Below are 18640 nucleotides of genomic sequence, written 5' to 3'. Positions count from 1 at the left end.
TGTGCCCTTTGTCCTGCAGCTCCTCACGACTGGGACACCTTCCTTCCCAGTGGGGATGGGGGTGAGGGGAGGCGGGAAGGCAGAGGCAATACGCGAGGACAATCCTTCCTGGACGGCCTCCCTCTCTGCACTCAGTCACCCAGTCACTCAACAACTACTGAGTACCTAGCACGCGCTAGCTAAGTTCTGCAGGGGTATAAACAGAAAGAAGGAAGGGGACCTGGCCCTCAAGACGCTTACAGCCAGTAGGCCTACAAGCCATGTACAACCACTTCAGCACCCGGAAACCAACCTAAGAGTGACAGCAGTTACGGTGAGCTATGGGGGTGGGGTAAGGGATGCTACCTCCGAGGGGGCAAACAGGGCTGCCTGGTGAGTCTGTCCAGAGCCGGACTTCGTGGGTGGCAAAGGCTTCACACACGGTGATGTGTGAGAGCGTTCCAGGGGGCTGACAGCACAGGCAAAGGCCCAGCGGCAGGAAGGGCTGGCCAGGTTGATAGCAGGGAAAGAGGTGGGGCCAGGTACCAGCTGCCCCTCCCGTCCTTACCTGGAGGAAGATGGCAGGGCTGCGTGTTACAGGGCTCCACATCCGCAGGCCTGGGTGGCTGCAGGCTCCCACAGTGGCCGGGCGGGCCAATGGCGCAGACAACCTGGCGCCTCCGAGTGCCCGAGCTGCAGCTCTTGGAGCACTGGGGCCCCCCGGGGTGGGAGTGGGGAGAGAGAACAAGCCCGCAAAGGGAGAGAGACCCTGAGACTGGGTGGGGGGTACCCATAAGGCAGGGGGAAGGGGGAAGGTGCCTGGTACTGCGTGTCAGACCCAAGGACAGGCACATGTGCAGCCTCCGGTCAGAGACCCAAGGGACCGGGATTGGGCAGCAGGTATGGGTGGGGGGAAGTACTCACTAGACCCCAGGCGCCTACGTGCCAGGCCTGGTCACTGAGGGGGGGACAGCTGTCATGCACACAGGGCTCAGTGAGGGGGGGACGGTCCTCCAAGGAGCACGCTGTGGCGTGGAGCAGAGACCCCTCGTCACCCCGGCAGGTGACAGTCCGCCTCCGGACCCCGGCGCCACAGCTGACAGAGCACTGTAAGGACCGGGCTGTCAGCACGAGCTGGTCCTCGCCCAGCTGGAGTCCCACCAGCCTGGCCCAGAGGGCAGACAGCACCCTGCTGCCCCATGCCCAGTTCCCAGGCCCAGAGAGGCCGAGTCATCCTCCTGCGGTTACACAGCCTGAACCATGGCGGCAGATACCACGCTGAGGTGCGTTTTCCACATTCCTTCATTTGCAACTGCAACATAGGTAGGTGCCAGAAGCAGTGACCAGCAGCCCCAGTTTCTCCCTGGCCCCCAAACAATGTGCCCGGCTTCTTCTTTCCCACCCGGCCTGGGACCCTAGAGAAGGAGGAAGAACACGGGAGCAGGAATCCAGGCCCTCGCTCTAGTCCCAGCCTTGGCCACTGCTTCCAAGACCACGTGGCAGGTCACTTTACTCCCAGGATCTGTCTGCCCGAGGCGGAGGACGAGTCTCCCAGCCCTGCCCTGCTGCTGCCCAGGCCCAAGACCCAGCTCCTGACTTCCGCCCCTCCTAGCAAGGCCCGGGCCTCACCTCGCCCCAGGGCTCCGCGCTCCAGGCTGTGCAGCGCTGCAGGTTGCAGGCCTGCGTGGTAGGGGGCTTCTCAGGCAGGGCCGCACACTCGGTGCCCTCAGCAGCCTCCTGGACGCCGGGGCCGTCAGACGAGACACAGTAGACGGTGCGGGACTGGGAGCCGCCCTCACAGGAGGCCGAGCAGGGAGTCCAGGGCCCCGTCTTCCAGCTGGCAGGGAGCAGGAAGGCGGTGAGGCTGGCCCTGCAGCAGGCGCCAAGGTCCAGGCCCAAGGGGGCACAGGAGCGGAGGGGGGAACCCCCACCCGGCCCATTCTCTGAGCATCAGGCAGTGCATGTGAGGGGCAAAGAGCCCTGCACAAAGGCCAAGGTCCGGCCCTGCTCACCCATTCCCACCACTGTGCACTGGTCCCTAAAAACACGGAGCCTGGCCGCCTCCCTCTCAGAGTTCCTGTCCTCACCTGCGTCCCCCTTCCTCCTCCTTGCCAGGTCAGCCATCACCCCCAGCCAGACTCCATCCCCTCTGGGGCTGAACTTAGTGGGGAGATTCTCCCGGAGGGGCTGTGCTCACCCAAGTGGGGAGTGGCCCTTCCTGGCTGTGGGGCCCAAGGACCTAGAAGAAAGGGCCAGCCCACATGCAAAGCCACACCCACCACCATCCCAAGAGACCAGCTGCCACCAAGGCCACAGGGAGGAAGGACTGCACAGCCCTGCGGGGAGCCTGTGGCCCAGGAGCACCTGTTCCTGCACACACGCTGGGCCCCAGCAAGGGGCCACGCTCTGGGCTGGTGCAGGTAAGAGGTCCCTTGTGCACAAACACAGGCACTGCCAATGCCCTCAGTCCCCTTGGCCCGAGCCCTGGCCCACTTCTTGGCATCTGCCAAGTCCCCTGCCAGCTCAGACAAACGGGGCCTCCGATACCCCCCCCAACCCTCCCGCCGCCAGCCTGGACATTCTGGGCACTGTGTGGGCTCAGGATGGCGGACGGAATAGCCTGGGGTCTCATGCTCAGGACCCCCCACTGCCCCTGCCCGGCTGACGGCTGGCTCCTCCCCCTCTGGCCACAGCTCTGAGGAGCCCCTCAACCTCCTTTTTTGCTCAACGTCTAAAGCGGCTGAGGGACCCCACTCCCTTCCCACGTAAGAGCCTGGATTCCGCAGGGGCCGAGGGGGCCAGCAGGGCCTCACCGCTTGGTGTGTGGGCAGGGCTGAGGGCTGCAGGGGCGGCGGTCAGCCGGCCGCGGCTGGTGCCGGCACAGGTGTTCGGGGTAGACCTCATTGTCGATGGTGCAGAACACTGGGCGGGTCTGCTGACCTGCAGAGGCCCAGCCGTAGCAGGCAACCAGTCAGTCCAGACTCGCCAAATGCATTCTCTGGGCCAGGCACCCTTCCGGACACATCCCAAGCGTCACCTTGATTAAGCCTCAAATGACCCCCTGGGGTAGGCTGCCATCACCATCCTCAATTCACGGATGAGGAAACTGAGGTTCAGAGACTTGTATCTGTGGGCGATGGAGCCCCGCTCTGACACCTGACCACTAGCTCCAGGCCCAGGCTCCAATGACAATGGAATACTGTCTCCTGTGAGATGCCACTGCCTCGGGGAAGCCCTCTGGTTCTCTTAGGTTGGGTGGGGGCCCTTCCTCGAGTCTCCTGCTCTCTGGGTTTCCCCCAGGTGACCCCCCATGACGTGAAGCTGTCTCCTCTACTTGTCCACCTCGCACCCACAGCTGGAGCGCCTGGAAGAGAGAGCCAAGCCCCGCATGCAGCCGCGCCCCCTGACCGGGGCCCTGCCCTCACCTCCACCACACGTGGCGCTGCAGTCGCCCCACGAGCCGTGGCTCCAGCTGAAGCCGGGCCGGGGGGCGCTCAGGGGCAGGTGGTACTCGAAGCGCACGCCAGGGTTGGGCTCCTGGCTGATGAGCTGTGCAGGAGGGTCCCCACTGAGGCCTGATGCCAGGGGGCTGTGCCCGCCCAGCCCACAGCCCTCCTGCTGGCCGCCCCCCTCTCCTGCCAGCCCCGCTCACCTCGATGATCAGGGGCTCCGAGGTGGGGCCGCGGGCGTGGAGCCGCTCGGGCGCCAGGTCCCCCTCAGTTCCCCGCTCATAGTGCAGGATGGTGCTGGCCACAGGTAGGGCCCGGGCGCCCTCGATGGTCCAGTGCCCGTTGAGGTAGTATTCACCACGGACGCTCTTCACCGCTGTGCGGGGCGAGCACCCAGGTCAGCTGCCCTGGCAGGACCCACCCCCCGGCCCCAGACCCAAAACTTTCCTCACCCAGGAAATTCCTGCTGGCAGCCGCCTCCTCAATGCGGATGCTGGTGGCCCCCACGGGAACTATGAGGATCTGGTTGTAGCCTGAGGGGACAGAGATGCTCCGGGACCACTCGGCCACAGGGAGGAGTTGGCCCTGAGGATGCTACGTGCCCAGCAGCACAGGTGGGGTCAGGGAAGGGCAAGGAGGACACAGGCAGGGCGGGGTGCTTGGGAAAGAGTGTTCCTGAGGAGCAGACAGCCTTCCAAAGCCCAGAGGGGCGGGCAGGCTCCAGCACCCATACTGACCGGGAGGGGAGGGGGCAGATGGGGACAGTGGGGGAAGGGATGAGGAGGCATCCGGCCACTGGATAAGGGGGCAGAGATCCTAGTGTGAGCCCACAGGCTCCTGGACAAGGGTTTGGCCTCCACCCTGAGGCAGGACCTCAGGGCTTTCATGACCTGAGTGCCAGATCAGACCCACTAAGTGCCATGAGAGCAACTCAGCCAGTGAGGGAGACAGGCCAGGAAGGAGCAGGTAACAGACCCTTGTCTCAACTGTCTGTGGACCCCGGGAGGAGCCCCACCTCTGCTGAGGTCATTGGCATCAAAGACGCCTGTGACGGGGTAGCAGGTCGTGCCATCACCGCCACACTGCAGACACTCGTCCTCCTGCTTCGACGAGTCCAGGTTGTAGTCACAGCCGACAACCTGCCAGGCAGAGATGAGGGGAGATGGGAGAGACCAGAGTGAGTCATGGTCACACCAGGACTTGAACCCTGGCCGCGTAGCCAGGTCCAGGAGGTGCAGTAACCATTCACTAGCCATGGGGGCCGAGTAAACCTTGAATCTGGCCTGTGGCTGACAATCCACCTCTTCTGCCTACTCGGCACCCGTGTCCCCTTCTCTGGCAATAACACCTCATTTTCCTTCCTTTGTGGGAGCCACCTCTCTCCCACAGAGTTTGCATACAGTTCCCCAACAGTGGCTTCGGGCCAATCAGCGGGTTGTATGCCTTGCTCAAAGCTCACAGGGGGAGCCCCAGGCCAGGACAAGCCAAAGGCAACCCCAGGTTGCTGGAACTCCTGGGAATAGGGCGCCCTGTCCCAGGGAGTTGCCAGGCTGGGACAACTGAAGCCTGGGCTGCTGGGCCATCTTCACACCTCATCAGAAGAACCTGTCTGCCCCTAAGCTGACCAAAGAGACAAGGAGAGAGATGTTTCCAGCAACATCATTCAGGCACCTGCAGCCAGCCCCTCCCTCAGTGGCATTTTTTTCCTTAAGTCGGTTTTAGTTGGGTTTCTATTACTTGCCCGTGAGCTACAACTACTGAGGCCACGTGCCACAACTACTGAAGCCCGTGCGCCTAGATCCCGTGCTCCACAACAAGAGAAGCCACCGCAATGAGAAGCCTGTGCACCTCAACGAAGAGCAGCCACCGCTCGCCACAACTAGAGAAAGCCCACGCCCAGCAACAAAGACCCAACACAGCCAGAAACAAATAAATAAAATACATAAATTTTTAAAAAAAGAAGAAATACACTGGCGAATGTATTAGACTATTTATGTCTGGAAGATTTGAGGATACAGGAGAGAAGGCTACAGGGACATTGTCTTCAAGTATCTGAAAATAGGAGGAAATCCAGGGGTGGGAGAGGGGAATGGAAAGAATTAAGAATAATGGGGATTCCCTGGTGGCGCAGTGGTTGAGAAAATGCCTGCTAATGCAGGGCACACGGGTTCGAGCCCTGGTCTGGGAAGATCCCACATGCCGCGGAGCAACTAGGCCCATGAGCCACAACTGCTGAGCCTGCGCGTCTGGAGCCTGTGCTCCTCAACAAGAGAGGCCGCGATAGTGAGAGGCCCGCGCACCGCGATGAAGAGTGGCCCCCGCTTGCCACAACTAGAGAAAGCCCTCGCACAGAAATGAAGATCCAACACAGCCATAAATAAATTAATTAATTTAAAAAAAATAATGGAAGAGAGGTTCATTTAGTATAATTGTGAGCAGCTGTGAAGAGCAGCGTGGAAACAAAATTACTGGGAAGAGGTGGTAGCCTCAGCGTTCACAGTGCCACCCAGAGGGTTCCTCTTACTGTGGGGCTAGAGTTTTCAAAGGGCAAAGGTAAGAGGGTCACAGGGCGTCTGCGATGCAAGGCACCTTAGAAGCTAGTCTTGAGAAGACGTCAAAGTCATGAGAGCCCCTGGCCTGCTGGTGCGGGGCTGGGCGACGTCTGCAACAGGCCCCAAGCCATCTGGTGGGGGTGGGGGCATAACTCACCCGGCAGCTGCCATCCACGCAGATGTCCCGTTTGCCAGGCTCGCAGGGTGTCCCGTCTATGACGGCTTCCCTGTGCTTGTAGTAGAAGCTCTCCCCCTTGGGAATGCAGTTCAGTTCACATTTGTTTGGGGCTGCAGCGAGCAAGAGGGGAAAGCTGAGAGGCTGAGCGAGGTTCAAGGCCTGTCCTAGTAACAGCGAAGTGTAGGCAGGAGCCAGAAGCACGCGCGCCCACGACTGGGAGGGGCCCACAGCGCCATACATACTCCCAGTGGCTCAGAATCCCACCTCCAACCCACGGAGAAGGGATGCTCTCCCCGAAACCGCTGCATCTCTGGGAATCCCTGGGAATCAAGTCGAAGAAAAATCCCAGAATAAGGAAAAAACTAGACATTTGAAGAGGTCTATCCCAGCCTTATTATTTATAATAGTCCAAGTTTTAACAATCAGCTACTCTATTATCTATCACTAGAATATTATGCATGTTGACTGTGCTATTAAAAACTATGATTATGAAGACCAGACAGTAATGTGGGAAGATGCTTATAACAGAGTGCAAAGTGATACTATGTAATAACTACAAATATGTAAACAGAGAGAGAATAATGTGAAAAGGGCTAGCATGAAATGCTAGCCAGGATCCTATGAAAGAGATAGGGTTAAGGTTTTTTCTTGTTTCAATTTTTATATTTATCTAAATATTATATACACATTGTTTAAACAGCCCAGAAGTGCTAACAGGATTGTAATCACCTCCACCCAAAGAAGGCATCCCTCAACAACCCTTTTTAAACTTTCCTCTGTGTTCTAATTTTTCTATAACATGTATTTAAATTATTTTCAACATACCCTCACCTTAGGATCCAGGAGGAGCAATGAATGCAAAACCACCCCACTGGGGCCACCCCCCATCTGGCCAAGACCCCTTCTCCACCCCAGAGCACACACAGCTCTGTTTACTGATTTGGAATCCCGAGTGCCACAGAGTTTCCAGGAGTCATCCACAGCGAGCAGTGAAAACTACTACTCAGAAGGATTATCCTAAGGTATGTTCTGACTCATCTAAAATGTTTTAAGTACACATGTTAGTGTTTTTTGTTTGTTTGTTTTCTTGAACTGTATTGCTCTAAAAATTAATGACCTACATCTTCCTCAAATTTACCCAGAGCCAGGTTCCGGCCCCAGAGACTCTGAGTAAACGAGCTCTTGTCACATCAAGCCCCCTGCAGCCCAGCCTGCAGTTTGCCCAAACTCGGGCACAGACTCCACTCGCCACCTCGCACCCCACCCCCTGCCCGGCCCCCCACCATGCCTCCTGCCACGGGAGGAATGCTTCCGGAGCAGGCCAAACAGAAGAAGTTTCAAAAAGTCAGAGGCTTGGCCAAGGCTTTGTTTGAAAATGTATGTACGGAGGGGAAAAGGATGGAAAAACCTCAAAACGACCACCACTGTTGTGCCCTGCTGGGGGTACTGGAGGTTTTTCTTTAAATGTATTTGACAACGTGTCTATAATATGGTAATGAGAACTGCGAAATGCAGTCAGTGTAGCAAAGAGATCCCCCAAAGATGGGGCCCAGCATAGGGCAACGCAGGGGCGGGGGCAGCAGTCGGAGGGACTCGCGCACTTACCGCCGTAGTACGGCAGCCACTTGTACCGCCGCCCCTGGAACTCCTGGCCGTCGAACTCGGCGCACTGCTCCGCCCTGAAGTCGCGGGCCCCGTCGGGACAGCTCTGCGGGGCGAAGGGGACAAGGGAAGGGGCTCGTGGGTCCACCACTGGGGTCTGCCGCCCGGTTAGCCCCGGGGAGGTGGGGTCCTGTCCCCCCAACCCCCGCTGTAGCTTCGGGGAGGTGGAGTCGGGTCCCCAGGGCTCCCGTGCGCCCACTCTAGGGGCCTTGGGCTGCCCGGGCGAAGCTATCATTTCAGGGTGGGTGAGGAAGGGGTTGCTGTGCACCGACAGGAGGGCCCCCGAGGGCTAGGATGTCAGCCGAGCAGGGCGTCCGGGAAGCTGTCCCCCACCCCCGGGGGCTTTACCTTACCTCGGGGTGGCAAGAGCGGTGGCTCCGGGAGGGGCCCACGCAGCCGGAGCCCCCATCTCTCCTGCAGGGCGAGAGCGCTGGGAAGACCCGAACCCCCATGACCCAATACCCCGCCCCCTCCTGGGGCTCCCCCGCCAGGACCCCAGCTTCGGTGGCGCCACCTGGTGGGCACCACTGGGCCCGAGGGGTGGCAAGGAGAGGAGGGGTGCGGCCTCACACATAAATCCCTTTAGGTAGGTTTAATCAGCCCTCTGTTTATACCTGGGAGAAGCCAGACCCAGAAGTCTAACTACCCCGGAGTTTGTCTAACTTGGGGCCACTCTGCCTCTTAAAGCAAATTCCCAGAGAAGCCTCAAATTCTGCCCTTGGAGACACAATAAGATGTAATACTTACCCACTTGGTAAGGTTATTCTGCCACTTAAGGAGTAAATGAGGATAAGGCACTTATAGCAATGTCTTATCTCTCTCCCTCTTCACGCAAAGTTTTCGGGAAAAGGTAAACCCACTGACAGGCAGGGTGTCACCACCCCCTCTTTTGTACCCGAGAGTACCTATCAGGGTGCAGAGCACAGAGCAGGTGCTTACTAAGTCACTTAGAGTGAAAAACATCTATACTTGACAAAGAGGCTGACAGTAGAGAAACCACACAGGTTAAACTGTTGAAGATTATTCATTAATTCAACAAGAATTCACTGCACCTGCCAGGCACTGCATGAGGATCTAGAGACTCGGGGTGGATGAAGCAGGAATGGCTCCAGCCCCCTGAAATAAGGTTGTTGTTGCAGTCAGAGTGTAAGGACGTGGAAATGACTCAATTTCAAATTCTCCACTAACGCTGCTCCCAGCACAAATCCATTACGTCGTAGGTCCTGCCCCTGTGGCCTGGCACTGGCCCGGGACACCTAGCCCAAGACCCAGCTGCTCCCTCACGCCTGCCCTCTTTTTACAAGCTGGCCCATTCCCGCCTTCCTACCTCTGGGAGTAGCAGGGGCGCTCCCGGAAGCTGACGCCACCTCCACAGGTCCGGCTGCAAGGGCTCCAGCTGCCCCAGGAGCTCCAGGTGTCACTCTGCCGCCTCACCCTGGGAGCCTGCGGGAGGAGACACTCAGGAGGGACTCAGCACTCGGAGCCCCACAGGGTGCTCAGGGCTCCCCCGGGGCCCCCTGTCTCAAAACACCCCCTCCCCTGCAAAGAACCTGAGATCTTGTCTCCTAGAGCCAAGCCTTCAGGACGGCAGCACCGCCAGGCACCCGGACATACTCATTTGTGGAACTGGCCAGCTGTCACCATAAGGAGCTGGGAGCCGGCCTTCTCATCCGTCAACGCCATCTCCACCAGCCGCCCCTACTTGCCAAGTACAGTGGACAAGCCGCCAAGCTGGGGGCAGAGATCTCTCCCCTGACCGTGATATCCCCTGGCTGGGAAGAGCCTGGTTTGAGAATCAAGATGTCTGCGAACATTCCCTTGAATGGAAGCCCACGGATCAGCAAGGCATGCGCTTCCAGGAGGGAGATACAAAAGGGCAGGAAGAACAGCGTGTCATCAGGCAGACAGGGCTCCACCTGTGCGGGGAATGTTGCCCACGGGCAGCGCCATGTTTTTGTAGCTCTGGCCTATTAGAATAAGAACTTAATCTAATCGTGCGTGCGTGGGTGGTTGGAGTGGGGGCTGTGGTTTCTTCCTGCCGATCTGTGGCAGGGACTCCCAGGACTTTCCTAATATCCATCCTCCCCTTCTCCTATTAAGAGAACCCTTGACTCTTAGCTGGATACCTGGCTGCCACCACCCCAAAATTCATTTCCCAGATTTCCTGCAGCTAACCACAGCTATATCACTAAATTCTTGTCAGTGAGATGTACATAAAAGTGTTGGGTAGCAGCCTCCAGTACAGGCATACCTCAGAAATATTGTACGTTTGGTTCCAGAACACCGGTATAGAACAAATATGGTGAAAAAGCAAATCACACAAATATGGGGATTTCCCAGTGCCTATAAAAGCTGTTTGCATTATACTGTAATCTATTAAGCATTCTAAGAAAAAACAGAAACAAATGTATGCACCTCAATTTAAAGTACTTGGGGCTTCCCTGGTGGCGCAGTGGTTAAGAATCTGCCTGCCAGTGCAGGGGACACGGGTTCGATTCCTGGTCCAGGAAGATTCCACATGCCGCAGAGCAACTAAGCCCGTGCACCACAACTACTGAGCCTGCGCTCTAGAGCCCGAGAGCCACAACTACTGAGCCCGTGCCACAACAAATGAAGCCCGTGCCCCTAGAGCCCATGATCCGCAACAAGAGAAGCCAACGCAATGAGAAGCCTGCGCACCGCCATGAAGAGTAGCCCCCGCTCGCCGCATCTAGAGAAAGCCCACACGCAGCAACAAAGACCCAACACAGCCAAAAAAATAAAATAAAATCATTTATTTTTAAAAAGTACTTTATTGCTAAAAAATGCTAACCATCATCTGAACTTTCAGAAAGTCGTAATCTTTTTGCAACGGTAACAAAGATCACTGATCATAGATAACTAACAAGTATAATGATGATGAAAAATTTGAAATATTATGAGAATTACCAAAATGTGACACAGAGACACAAACTGAGCAAATGCTGTTGGAAAAACGGCACCGACAGACTTGCTCGACACAGAGTTGCCACAATCCCTCAATCGGTAAAAAATGCAGTATCTGCAAACGCAATAAAATAACGTGTCCCTAAGAGATAGCTTGCATGTGCATTTGCCCTTTTTCTTCTTCCTCCTGTATTCCTTCCTGCTATTTGGAAATCAGATGTGATGGCTGGAGTTGGAGCAGCCTTCTAAACTATAAGGTAATTTGGGAATGGAGGCTTCACATAGTGAAGCAAAGATAGAAGAATCTGGAGCCTGGAGGATGTGGTGAGACAGAACATCCCTAGACTTCTGACCTCTGGGTGTTTATTTGAAAGAGGGATCAAGTCTTTCTTGTGGAAGGACTGTTATTTGGGACTCTGTAACAGGAAAATAATCCTAATAGATAGTTTCCCACCCGAAAGATCGGACACCCTGCAGCTGGCATCAGAAGCCCACATGCTACACACATATTCTCTCCTTCACTCCTCAGAACAACCTGACGGACCCCAGTGCATGGAGAAAAGAGAGGCAGAGAGAGAGGGAGGCACGTAGGAACAGGTGGACACAATAGCAGGTTGTCTCCACTCAAGGCCTCTGCTCTTTCACCAGGTTCCCACCGACCTCACCTGGAGAACCAACGCCGACACTAGCCGAGGCCTAAGGAGCCGGAGAAGTGTTGGATTTGATTTCTTGCTAGGAGGCAAAAGGTGGACTGGAAATATGTCCCGTTTGCTGGAAGGGGACTTTATTTTAGGGCATCACGACATAAGAATCTCTAGGGGAAAGAAATCCCTGCCACTTTCCAGAGGAAGAATTCAAGTCCTAACGTGGAAAAGCAAACTCTTCCTCCCGTCGCGAGCCACCCGCCGGGTGAGGATGGAGGTTCTAGCGCCTCGGTGCCAAACATCAGGTTTTCCTTGTTTTATAATAAAACCAGAACCCTGAATCAGAACAACTCACACATGCAATGAACCACGTACAAAACCAAGAAGGAAGGGCCAGCCAGACCAAAGGTCTGAGCTTTCACACCTCAAATCATTTACCCTTCAGTTCTAACTGGGCCAAAATTGCCAAGCCTCCAAAAACCAGCGAACCAGAATATAAAAGTGTTCTCTCTATGAAATTTAAACTAAAATTTACTTGGATCCGTTCCCGTTTTAAAGGGGAAGATACTGAGTGTCGGGGTTGGAGGGTGACTTTCCAGGGACCACAAGCACCTCCACTCCGGACTCATCACTACAAAATAAGAATTCTGGAAGCGGCCCACAAGAACTGCTGCTTTCTCATCCTGCCGCCTCCGCCTGGCTACTAATTACCTCTGACCAAGTCCTGTTTGGATGTCAGTCTCACTCCTGAAGCACGAGACTGAGCCTCCCCAATCTACCCTTCCCTGCGACTGGGCTGGGCTTACCGGCGTGGGCAAGGCAACAAGGGGCACCCCTGCCACCCAGCCACCTTGGGCCTTCAGGATGGGGTGGGGGAGGACTCACCTGAATACAGGACCCCTTAAGTACCAAGCCTTACAAACATCCCCTTGCCCCCGAGCCCAGCACCCGTGAAGCAGGCATCCTAGGGCCAGGCCCTGTCCTGTACTTCAGTTTCTCTGACAAAAAGAAAGCAGTCAGCCAGCAGCATCACAGGCACATCTTGTTTCTCTATAATTACCCAAACCATGAGCCGCATGATGGTGTGAAGCCAGAATGAGCTGCTCCAGTCCACCCTCACCCTGGGCCTGTCCTCACCTGCCCCCTGACACTCTCAGCACCCCACCAGCTCCTCCAACCCCCACCTGGGCAACTCAGGAGCCCCCTTTCCTGCTGCACTGTTCCCAGGGGATCAGCTGCCCGACGTGCATGGGTGAGGGTGGGGGTGGGAACAGAGGCAGAGGCGAGGAGATTGGCAGTCCCCCTTGTGAAGCCTCCCCCCCCGACCAGCCTGGGGCTGGGGGCGCAAGGGGCGTGGTGCTTTAGCCCTCCGTAAGCAGCTACTCACTCTGCTCAGGCCGACCCCTGTCAGCGCTGAGAATGACCCCATGGAGTTCTGGGGGTCGGGTGAGGAAGTCCCGGCCTCAGCTAGAACCGGCCTGGGCCATGGCAGGGGGCTGCACCCAGCTAGAACCAGCCTGAGCCACACCCTCACCCAGACAGTGCAGGGGGTGTGAAGAGTTTTCAGCCCCAGCTATCCAGGTGTCTCTAAGGGAGAGAGCACCTAAGAGGACCCAGGTTGCTATGGATACCTTGACTCACTTCACCTGCATGCAACCTGTGGGTGGGTGTTATTATCCCCCTGCCCCCCCCATTAAAGGAATCTAAGACCTGGTGATTTGCTTAGGGTCACAGCTGTTAGGAGGTGGCTCTGAGTTTCATCCTGGTGTCCTGACACTGTCACCATGCCCCACCCCCACCCTGAGCTCTGAGCTTCAGCCAGGCCCTAGGATAAAGCCTGTGCCGAGTACTTAGGGAACAAGGACCATGGGGAGGCAAAGATGACCCGGGGATGCCAGAAGGTGGTGGAGAGGACATGAGCAAGGGGGCTTTAGCCCACTCTCTGCTCTGACTGTGGCCCATGCTAAATCCGTGGGGCTCTGGAGCAGTGCCCACTGCTGACGTCCATCCCTGCCTGCCCCTCTCGGCCCTGGTCGGAGGAGCCCTTCTCATCCTCCACTCACATTTCCACTGAGGCATCATTCCCCCTGCCCTCCTCAAGGCAGCAAACAGTTTGGGTCCTTTCTCAGGGGTCCTCCTGCTGGCCTCAGAGGGCTAGGTAGGGTTGTGGGTCTCCCCCTGCGCAGCGCTCTCCAGGGACAGGACAGAATCTGTGCCCTCCATCCTGTCAACGCAGGAGAAACTTGGCAGGAGCAGCCTCCAGGACCAAGCCCTGCTCTGCAGACAGTCCCTTCCCCAAAGATCAGTCCTGTGGTCTAGAAGATTCTCTGTACCTCCATAGAACCCAGGTATGTTCTCCAGGGAGCCCTGTCCTTCGGGCTAATGAAACCACTCCTGTGATCACCAGTTGACTTCCTGTGTCCACTTTCTAAATTTGCGCTAATGCGGTAGCCACTAACCACATGAGTCTATTTAAATTCACATTAATCAAAATCAAATAAGATTCAGTTCCTCAGTTGCATTAGCCACATTTCATGTGCTCAGTAACCAGATGAACTGAGTGGTTATCTTATTGGACAGCACAGATGCAGAACATTTCCATCATCTCAGAAGGTTCTATCGGTCAGCCCTGCTCTAGATGCTAACCCCAAAGGCAGTGGGGAATGGCTGGCACCCCAAACCTCCCCACTGAGGAGCAGCTGAATTTGGTCCCAGGCAGGTGGCAGACATCTGGTGGGATGGGCCACCTAGCCCTGCATCTTGTCTGGCGCCAGCACTGACCCCCTCTTCCTTCCACCGTGATATACCACCCGGACAGGACGTTCCCAGCATTAGCAGTGTCCCCCAGCACCTTCTGAAGGCGGAGGGCGCTGGGACGTTGCCATTTCTGCAAACTGTGCCTCAAAGCCAGGAGGGAAGTTTCAAGGTCCCACCCCTCTTTGAAGGAGCTGGGGCCGAGGGTTCCCTTCTCCCACACCACCGTCCCCATGGCCGACATTGGCCCTCTCCTGGGGATGGCGCCACTGCCGGGGGTGCTCCAGCCGTCGGGGGCTCCGGCCCGCGGCCAAGCCCTCGCCCCCGCCTCCCCAGCAGGGTCCTCCCGGGGCGGGGCGGGGCAGGGTGGAGGGGAAGGGTCGAACTCACCGAGGACCCGGGCGCCTGGGGCAGCAGCAGAAGCGCGAGCATTAGCAGCTGCATCTCGGCCTGGCCTGCGGGAGAGGCCAGGGCTGGAGCGCGTGGGCGGGACAAGGCGCCGCCCCACCCACCCCGAATCCCGCGCTCCCCGCGGTCTCCTGGGCCGGCGCGGCGGGGGTGGCCTGTCCCTCCTTCCCGGCTGCCCACAGGTGACCCGGACACCCGCAGAGGGACTGGTGGGGATGCCGTGGGGCGCAGCGGAGCGGCCGTGCCACTCACACGGTGAGGGAGGGAAGGCCCGTCTATAACTGGCTTCTAAAAGTTCAAGAGTAACTTCTTTCAGGGTTTCAGAGGGATGGAAAGAGGGCAATTAAAAATACTTCCTTAAAAACAAAGACAAGGGCTTCCCTGGTGGCACAGTGGTTGAGAGTCGGCCTGCCGATGCAGGAGACGCGGGTTCGTGCCCAGGTCCGGGAGAATCCCACATGCCCCAGAGCGGCTGGGCCCGTGAGCCATGGCCGCTGGGCCTGCGCGTCCGGAGCTTGTGCTCCGCAACGGGAGAGGCCACAACAGTGAGAGGCCCGCGTACGGCAAAAGAAAAAAAAAACCAAAAACTTCCTTGTTAAAAGACCGGGAGTTCAGAATCAAAGCAATCAGACTCACTGTTTTAATTCAGCAAGAGATTCTTTTTAAAAAGCCATTACAGCGCTTGTTTAAAAACTCGTTAATAAAAATGTTTTTTAAAGTCTCTGCAGGCACTTTTAAAACTCAACTTAAATGCTTTAAAAATGTTAATTGTATCTCACTTGAAACCCAAGCCAGCATTTCTCTGTACTGGAGAAGCTCCACAAGCAGGTTCCCTAAGGGGTGTGCGTGTGTGCAACGTAGTGTGTGTGTGTACAAAATGCCTGTGTGCACGCATATGATGTGTGCGAGTGCAGCAGGTACAGAGTGTCTGAGTGCAGTCTCGTGCATGTGTGCAGTAGGTGTGCAAGTGTGTACATGTCACTGTACTGGAGAATGACATACACAACGTGCCCCTTTCGGTACAAAACATTAAACAAGTACTGGCTTGTATGCTTAAGTTTTAAAATCTGAAATTCTACCATTGTTCTCTTTAATTTTCTTAAGCATTAAATGATTGCAGTTTAGAAGAACAAAATAGAGCATACCTAAGCCAGGTTCAGCCAAATATAACCTGGCACATTTAACCATGCACATGCTCCGTTAATTTAGCACCAACTGTGATTCACGTAGGCATCATTTTCTCTGCAAACCGGAGGTCCACGCGGCTGGCGGGGTGAGGGCGGTGGCGTGCTGCCTCCCGCTCGCACCGCCGCGGTCCAGCCTCGCCTCTGCGGCCTCTCGTGTAAGAACCGCGCGCGGGAGGGGAAGCCGAGGTGCCCGGGGAGCCTTGTTCTCGGGCTAACGGCAAAGATGCTGCTTCTCTAAAGTAGAGACTGCCTTCAGGGGGCGGGGATAAGCCTAGCTTAAGGAAAGACGGCAGGAAGGACAGAAGAAAAGAACTTTATTTATAGTTGCTACTGGGAGCGGCGGACTCCGGCCGAGCGGGTCTGCGGCTCCGCGCGGGCTGTGCCGGGGGCCGGCGTCTAGGGTCCCCTCGCGCCCTTCCCGGTCCCCACGCGAGGATCTCCCCCGCGCCCGCCCCGCGGGGGGAACTGGCCCCGTGCAGCCCCCGGGACGGAGAGGGGCGGCTTGCGACGTGAGGCGCGGGTCGGCGGCGCAGGGACCCGGGCTCGGGCGCTCCAGGCCCACAGCCGCAGCGGCACCGGGGAAGGGGGGCGCTCGGTCTCCGGAGACCCGCGCCGGAACGGCGTCCGACGTGGGGGAGGGCAGAGGAGGCGGGAGGGTTGGCGCGGGCCGCCTGGGTTGCGTCTGTCCGCCCGGCCCCAGCCCTCGAGGCTCCCGGGGTTTCCTGCGCGCCCACGACCTCCCCCACCCCCGCCCGAGGGCGCGCGACGCGGAGCGGGGACCCGGCGCCGCGCCCGCCTCAGCGGAGAGTGGGAGGCGGGGTCTCCTCCCGGAGCCCCCAATTCCTCCCACGCCGCTCTTCCCGAGAGCCGGGCGGGGCAAATTCCTGCAGCCGCCCAGGGGCGAACCGCCCCCGCCCCCGGGGTCCTGTCCATCCTTCTCCTACCTGTCTCCCGGAGCCCGCTCTGTGGGTGCCCGCCCCAGCCCAAGTCTGGGAGGTCTGCCAGGCCGCCCGGAACGCCTGAGGAGGTTGGACTTTCTCTCCCCGCCGCTGGCTGGCTTCCTCCCCGCCCATCTCCCCCCGTCCAGCTCTGCTGACACCCATCCCCGGTGACCTGCGATGCCCAGGGCCTCCATCCCTTTGGGTATATGCCAAGGCTTGGCTTGCCCTTCGCTTTTGGGGCTGGCACCAGTCCCATTTCCTCTGTACCCAAGTCTTCCGGTTCTGTGCCATCCTTCCTCCATGCCCACCTTACATACAACACAGCCTTGTGTCCAGCCGTCTGCTTGTCCTCTACCCCTGAATTCTATGCTTCGGCCACAACTGAGTTTCTCCACACACAATCTGCTGTTTCCCACCTCCCAGCCACCATTTCCCGCTGCCTAGAATGCACTCTGGAAAACCCCTCTTAACCTTGCAAACTCCTAGTCACCCCTCAAGATCCGCCAAACATCATCTTCTCTAGAACCCTCCCCATGCCACCCCAGGCTAAGTTGGTGGCCCCTTGCTCCCTCAGTCTCCATCTCTGTCTGCTGTAGTTCTATGGTGCATCACACAGCAGGGATCTGAGTCTCCCTAATTCAGCTGTGAGGTCCCTGAGGGTAAAGCATGCATCCCTGTCATGTGAGTTCAAAGCACTAGTTGGGATCAAGGTAGGAGCTCAATAAATGCGATACATTTAATTTCCTTTCCTAGCTGTCCTTCTTTTTCTCAACCAAGGCACTCCTTGTCTGCCATCTCTGTTTTGGAACTGGAAATCACCTATCCCCAGAAAAATAGCACTGGCCCTGGGGCACTCGGAGGTGGGGAGGTCACAACGTTGATCCCTTTCCCTCATCCTCTTCTGTCTTCAGCCCGTTTCCCAGCCCAGCTATTGGGCATTTCTCCCCTGGCCTCCTGAGGGTCAGAGAAAAGTCACCAGTGGGGAGCTCACCCCCTCTTAAGACCTCCAGCTCCTGCAACTCATCTCCCTGGGCCATCACAGATGCTCAGACAAAAAGCTTATTAAAACATAAGCATGTTGGGCTTCCCTGGTGGCGCAGTGGTTGAGAGTCCACCTGCCGATGCAGGGGACATGGGTTCGTGCCCCGGTCCGGGAAGATCCCACGTGCCGTGGAGCGGCTGGGCCCGTGAACCATGGCCGCTGAGCCTGGGCGTCCGGAGCCTCCGCAACGGGAGAGGACACAACAGTGAGAGTCCCGCGTACGGAAAAAAAAAAGTAAGCTTGTTAAATCTGGCCCATTTCTTACCTGTCAGTGAAGAGAGGAGATGCAGCAGCTGTGTAGCAGGGGCCCCTGGGGACTTCTGTGAATTCTTAGGCAAAGGTAAAACTTGGCAGAGAAAAGGGAGTGGGATTACCCAAAGCCTCTCTAGAAAAGGAAAATCTGTTTCTTCCATTCAAAAAGCCCCACTCCCTGCTCCCCTCAGCCAGGAATTTTCGGAGCTTGGTCAAAGGTCCCTGTAAAGTGGGAGGCAGCCGCTTCTCCTGCTGTGGGGTTGAGCAGCCGAGGCACCTCCCAGATCTGTTCCTGGTTTCCCTCTACGATTTTTATCCCTCCTTCTCGGACACCCCGGCCCATGATTTCTTACTCCTCACCCCAGCGGCAAAGGAGACCCAGAGGCTGGGGAGGCAGAACCCGCACACAGTGCATCCTTGGACCCACCAACTGGGCTCTGGCTGTTACTGGTTAGGGCAAGCACTGGCCTTTAAGCCTCACGTCCCACCGCCTCAGAGAGACATGGTGAGCATGGTGCTCAGCACATAATTCTTGTCCATAAAAAAAATGGTGTGCACAAAAACATGGTGGTTTAGAAGGAAGATTTCAGGTAAAAGTGTAAGACCTTCTCTTCCATTGTAAATTCCCCTCTGTACTGGCCCTGTGTCACACTCACTGTGGCTGCAC

The 18640-nt window shown here is 57.1% G+C and overlaps 1 protein-coding gene across 4 annotated transcripts in view; it reads right to left on the bottom strand.

Annotated features, from left to right (window-relative positions):
* Window positions 1-16204, bottom strand: part of PAPLN (papilin, proteoglycan like sulfated glycoprotein) — a 35798-nt gene extending 19594 nt beyond the window's left edge. For all 4 annotated transcript variants that reach the window (XR_003795938.1, XM_029238161.1, XM_029238162.1 and 1 more), the window contains exons 1-14: window positions 15697-16204; window positions 14534-14598; window positions 9148-9263; window positions 8174-8234; window positions 7764-7866; window positions 6138-6268; window positions 4444-4567; window positions 3881-3961; window positions 3632-3804; window positions 3405-3528; window positions 2793-2919; window positions 1609-1816; window positions 904-1086; window positions 548-689 (exon numbers count right to left, since the gene is read on the bottom strand). Coding sequence is in view for 3 of the 4 variants with exons in the window: in XM_029238161.1 (XP_029093994.1) it covers window positions 548-689; window positions 904-1086; window positions 1609-1816; window positions 2793-2919; window positions 3405-3528; window positions 3632-3804; window positions 3881-3961; window positions 4444-4567; window positions 6138-6268; window positions 7764-7866; window positions 8174-8234; window positions 9148-9263; window positions 14534-14598; window positions 15697-15745 (1687 nt within the window). In the remaining variant the exon portion in view is untranslated. The remainder of the gene's footprint in view (window positions 1-547; window positions 690-903; window positions 1087-1608; window positions 1817-2792; window positions 2920-3404; window positions 3529-3631; window positions 3805-3880; window positions 3962-4443; window positions 4568-6137; window positions 6269-7763; window positions 7867-8173; window positions 8235-9147; window positions 9264-14533; window positions 14599-15696) is intronic.
* Between the last annotated feature and the right edge of the window lie 2436 nt (window positions 16205-18640).

This window comes from Monodon monoceros, unplaced genomic scaffold (genome assembly GCF_005190385.1).
Source record: "Monodon monoceros isolate NGI ecotype Baffin Bay Population unplaced genomic scaffold, NGI_Narwhal_1 Super_Scaffold_21, whole genome shotgun sequence".
NCBI lineage: Eukaryota > Metazoa > Chordata > Mammalia > Artiodactyla > Monodontidae > Monodon > Monodon monoceros.
Note: the sequence above shows the minus strand (reverse complement) of the source record. Positions and strands in the feature narration are given on the sequence as shown.